This window comes from Poecilia reticulata, linkage group LG10, assembly GCF_000633615.1.
Source record: "Poecilia reticulata strain Guanapo linkage group LG10, Guppy_female_1.0+MT, whole genome shotgun sequence".
Taxonomy (NCBI): Eukaryota; Metazoa; Chordata; class Actinopteri; order Cyprinodontiformes; family Poeciliidae; genus Poecilia; species Poecilia reticulata.
In genome coordinates this window covers 3,771,137-3,776,363 of record NC_024340.1, presented here as the reverse complement: position 1 = coordinate 3,776,363, position 5,227 = coordinate 3,771,137, and the positions used below count along the sequence as shown (strand labels likewise).

Below are 5,227 nucleotides of genomic sequence, written 5' to 3'. Positions count from 1 at the left end.
CTTCAGGTATTTATTGAACTCACTCAGAAAAGCTTAAACATTAAAAAGCTTTACCTGGAATTGTGTTTGAGTTTTCTCCCTCATTTGCACGCTTCACACAGCCCTCGTAATGCGAAATGTGTGATCTCACATTTGTGTGTGAACGAAGAGGGAAAATGAGGTGCGAAAGTGCAACCGGCAAAGGCCGTCTATGGTCACATTCTTTTTTTTTTTTTTAAACTCTCTTCTGTTCCCTATGGTTCATTTCAGCGGCCTCATTTTGTACGCTGGAGTCTCTGTGAAGCGTAAGCTAATGGTACTTATCTCTGGTGCAGTTGTGATTGACCACTGAGCTGTGAGACGCCTTCTGCAGTCATGAAAACAATCTGCGGGGATTTTSTCTGCTGCATGTGGCTGAGTTTTCTTTCTGTGCAGGAACAAACTGGTCAGAGAAAAGGTAGTCGGTGATCATAATGTGTACTTTTTCTGTGCTGGGAAACGGTTTCATCAGTTTTGTCCCTTCCTGAGAATGGTAGGATGTCTTATCTGGGCTCAGGAGAATTTATTACCTAATGTGTCTCTGGAGGTTACCTAACCATCCTACAGGAAGAAAGGGCAACTGAGACAGCTGACACTYCTGTTTGCTCTACTCCCATTGTTTACAGCAGAATGTAGGTCCTAGGTGGAATCATGTCTCTCWSWSTYKYRYAWRARWRYKYWWARWKKTAWMASAKWTTTTTWWAAMASWGTKTTWWWATATMWCAMRWGTRKWKKYRMAAAAWAWWATMTMGTAGTTTTGTGATGTAKATTATCGCTGACTATTTGGTTCATTACAACTATAAGTTGTATTTTATTGGTATTTGATGCGACAGATGTCTGGGAAAATAAAACKTTGGCGTATTTACTGGGAAGACTGAACTGATTCCCGAGCCAGTTTCTTGTGGAACTGTTAACGGGGGTTTCAGAGGAGATGTTTTTCTTCTTYATCAAAACCGAAACTCTTTTGAACTGAGTTTGATTTGGGGTAGAAGTACCAATTAATCAGAGTSGGAGAAACAAAGAGAAACTGCCTACAARGGAGAGACGGGTGCAAGGCACCGGGTACGTGACTGAAAATATATGAAAGGAGAATTGTAAGTTTCACTTATTCTTCGTCYKTCTTCTCCATCTCTCTCTCTAGCCTGATCTCTGATTTTTCAAAAATAAATACCCAAAGACAAATGCTCATTTCTCTGATTSACTCAGAGTTTCACTAATTATCAAAAGAATTTTCYTAAATAGACCAACACCAAGTTGTGTTTACTTGTGAAGTGGAAGAAAACCAGTTCTGAGCAGGTAGAGACTGAAATGTTGACCMATTYTTCTTTGCCAAATGGCTCAATTCACAGTCTGATTGGCTGGATATTTACTGGGTGGATACAACAAAAATATTAAGTCTTGCCACAGATTTGTAATTGGATTTGGGTCTGAACTTTCTGAACTAGGCTCTTTTAACTTAGCAGCAGAATGCTGTTGTGCGWTTAGGGTGATTATGCTGCTGGAGTGTGAACCCCAGTCTTATTCTGATTCTGCACCAATGCACATGCCACTGGGGGGCCAGGCCCGCCCATTCAGGTACCCAGGTCCTGCCGAGACAGACTACACCGAGGACATATCCACTACAACAGTGTAATCTGTTGTGCGTTTTGTCTGAGCCGTCTTTAAAAGCAACGTGAGCATTCACATGTGAAAGAAGGATTACATAAAATCAAGAAAATTATAGACAACCTTTAGCATCCTCTTCAAGAGACAGAATCTTTAGTGAGAGGCTTCTTCAAATCGGCTGTAATACGGACTGCTACAGATCTTTCCTCACYRTCTCTCAACATCTACAATCACTCTGAAGAATTTTTAATTAACGGGTTGCAACATTTAATTTGTCCTGCAGATCAATAATCTTTTTTTGAATTGAATCAAGTTATGCTGTTGGATTCAAATAATGTTGGCTAAATCAGTGTTTCCCAACCCTGGTCCTCGAGGCACATTGCCCTGCATGTTTTAGATATTTGTCAGCTTTAATATGCCTGATTCAGCTGATTGAAGTTTAGCAAACACTTGTCAATTGAAATCACCTGTGCTAAAACAAGGTAACACCTAAAACATGCAGGGCAGTGKGCCTCGAGGACCAGGGTTGGGAAACACTGAGCTAAATGATTACTCGTTAACCCATGCCGTTATGTCATGCTAATATTCGTAACAAGCTTACTAATTTTGCTACCCATGTTACATCCCTTGCTGGTAATTTATTGCCAGGAATAAACACAATATTTGTCATTTCTGTGTAGAACTATGTGGAAAGAGAAGTTACTTTTTTTTGTTACAATAGAGCAAAGTAAGGGAGGCGACATCAGAGCGAAGGCCAGCAGCAGGGACAATGWCTCASGGTGTTCTCGCGTGACGAGAAATTAGAACCTGCCGAGAAAAGAAAACGTCTGTTGGAGGAAAAATCCAGAGAGGTAACRAGGACAGGGKTTTTTAAAGATTACTCTCTCACTCACACCCCACAWTATGTTTTACCTGTATGGCACCTATCATAGGCAGCGGCATACTGTTTCTGTTCAGGCTCTGTCATTAGTTGATAWGGGTGTGTTGGCCCTTTAAGAAAACTAGGAAATGATGTTCAGCCAGTGTGTTACAGAGATRGCATAGTATGCTACAAGAGACTGATACAGCAAGGTGTTGTGTTCTGTATCTGGTCAGATTAAGAAGTATTCCTTGTAAGTACTAACCAAATTCATAATTGGATAACAGATTGAATTTAAAGTGGAATTATTTACAGCATTTTGCAATGGACATTTTTTATATAATGGTGTAGTAGGATATGTTCAAATTTTATATTAAGAAAAAATTATTGCATTCTTGTTTGCATGCTGAATTTGTTAATTTCAGTTTTAAGCCTGCCACATTTAAAAATAAGTTCAATCCATTCAGGCGTTTCTGACTTTTTGCCTGGGGTGTTTAACTGACYGGATAGAAATGGACGTCAGAGATCAGAAACATTCGATTAGTAATGAAGTCCCATGGATRGACTTCTTCTGCTATCCATGAGCTAAAGTTTATTCTAATATGATTGTAATTACTCAGAATTTTCTGGTGACGCATGTAAATGTCACMGTTTACATTATTGTTCTTGTATTATTAAGCAACRTGGTTATTTTACTTGAAAGGTTGCATAAATGTTTATGYATTTTATTAAATAAAAAGCCTGTTTACTGTGTGACCGCACAGTAAGCCACAGCAACCCCAGCTGAATCCCTCTGGAACTGGACCTAGTCTTTAGTTTTCTGCAGCTTCTAACTGTAACTGGACAGAGAAAAGCATTAAGTCAGCATGATGTTGCCACTACTGTGTTTCTTAATGGGGACAGTGTGTTACCCGTTTTCTGAGTCCCGTAAACGTTGAGCTGGACTAATAGTGGTTTTCTTCTTTCGACATGCAGCAGTTACAGCATCAGTGTTCAAACATTTACTTACAAAACATGATGAGAGTCTYGTATCATTTTCCTCCCACTTTACATTTACGGTCGACCTATCACATAGAATCCCTAAGAGACACCGAATTTTGTGGTGGTAATTTGTATTAAATGTGGACTAAAAAGTTATTTTGTCTTATTTTTAAACAGTGACTCTTCAGCCCAGAGATGAATTTCGAGCAGCCACCTCCGTACCCAGGCAATGGACCTTCTGCTCCAGGCTACCCAGGGCAGGGCCCACCTCCTCAGGGCTACCCACCCCACGGTTATCCTCCACAGGGATACCCAGTAAACATGGACCAACCCAACCCGGCGTACCCCAACTACCCCGCTGGTCCAGCAGGTCCTGGAGGTCCCTATCCTGGCCCAGGTCAGCCCCCGTTCCAGGGGTATCCAGGCCAGCCACAGTATGCCTGGCAGGGCGGACCCCCTCCTGGACCCATGTATGGAGAAGCCCCAAAAAACACAGGTGAGTGGTGTGCAAAACCCTCTAAAGTGTGAATATGGGATGTATTGTAATAGTCAACAGAAAATATTTGATACTGTTGATGATATAGGAAACACAGTGCTGAGTGGACTAGTATGTTAAAGGCTCTGTAATCGCTTAGATGACTGTCCTAGAGAAAGTAAAGTAGACACGAACAAAAATATATAAATCATATCAATGATGGAGGCTGTTAAATATTACCAACYTCTCATTTTTGCTGCATGATTTTACTTAAATTACATTCCTACAGTACGTTTGAGCCAAGAACATTAGCTTTTTGTCTCTAGTGTGATTAAAGGGCATGTTTGGCCCTTTTTACACATTTGTTGCACTTTCTTGGGCAAATGGGACATTTTCATTAGGCTGCTGCTGTTTCCCCTTAGTTATCCACAGAACAGGCTGCGCAGCACCACGTTAATGAGCGCTGCTGCTGCGGAGCCCTTCGAGTCACAACAGCGTTATTAGTTCGAATGGAGCGCTGCACTTGCCACGTCTCATTTTACATATGCTCACCAATATGGCCCTGCGACTGCACCTGTTGCTACTGCAGAGACGTATTAATGGCAGAACCACAACAACACCCTCTAGCTCACCTTTTCTAGTTTTTATACACGCAGAGAGACAGAAGGCCTAACCTTTTAAAGAGAGTTCCTGTTTCAAATGACTACATACAGCTGGACAAGACACATTTTTTCCATTTTCTTCTAACAGCCTAAGTGGTTGAAGTATTTAAGCCTTGTCAGTGGTTTTGATTTTTATTTTTCAAATCAAAAATTTTGACAAACAATCCTTGACTGAAACATTGCGATTGTGGTCAAGAACATGAGCAATAAAACTAGGRTTTTTCAACTCRTCTGCAGAACACAGGAAAGATGACATGTTTTTATTACCCCTCATACAGTGTGGGGTGGAGCTTAATTGAARATGCTAAATTACATTTTAAAAAGCTACTCATACCATTTTACAGGAAATGACTCAAACCGTTTCCTGGAGCATTTGCTCAATCTTCTGGAGCAAATGCAGTTCATTTGTTGTGCTTTACTTTCTTTCTTAAGTTACATTCTTAGTTATTTGAGTCACCCATTACAGCTTTTTGAAGTTTGTTGCGTTTCTAAACTCAACTTTGAAACAAGGGGTTACCAATAATCAGCTGATGGTTACATGTGGAACCGATGTGATCGACCTCCACAAAGGTCTGAAAATAATTGATAAATGACTAAGTTAACAATTATCACCCCACTGTTGTCAAC

General features: G+C 40.5%; 1 protein-coding gene across 2 annotated transcripts in view; it reads left to right on the top strand.

The window, feature by feature from the left end:
- The window catches only part of LOC103470903 (cysteine-rich and transmembrane domain-containing protein 1), a 12,445-nt gene that overhangs the window by 4,942 nt on the left and 2,276 nt on the right, over positions 1–5,227 (top strand). Inside the window, exons 2-3 of one of the 2 annotated variants that reach the window (XM_008419602.2) lie at positions 2,345–2,474; positions 3,641–3,959. In XM_008419602.2, the coding sequence (XP_008417824.1) occupies positions 3,659–3,959 (301 nt within the window). In that variant the 5' untranslated portion in view covers positions 2,345–2,474; positions 3,641–3,658. The remainder of the gene's footprint in view (positions 1–2,344; positions 2,475–3,640; positions 3,960–5,227) is intronic. The other variant, XM_008419601.2, reaches the window with a different exon arrangement.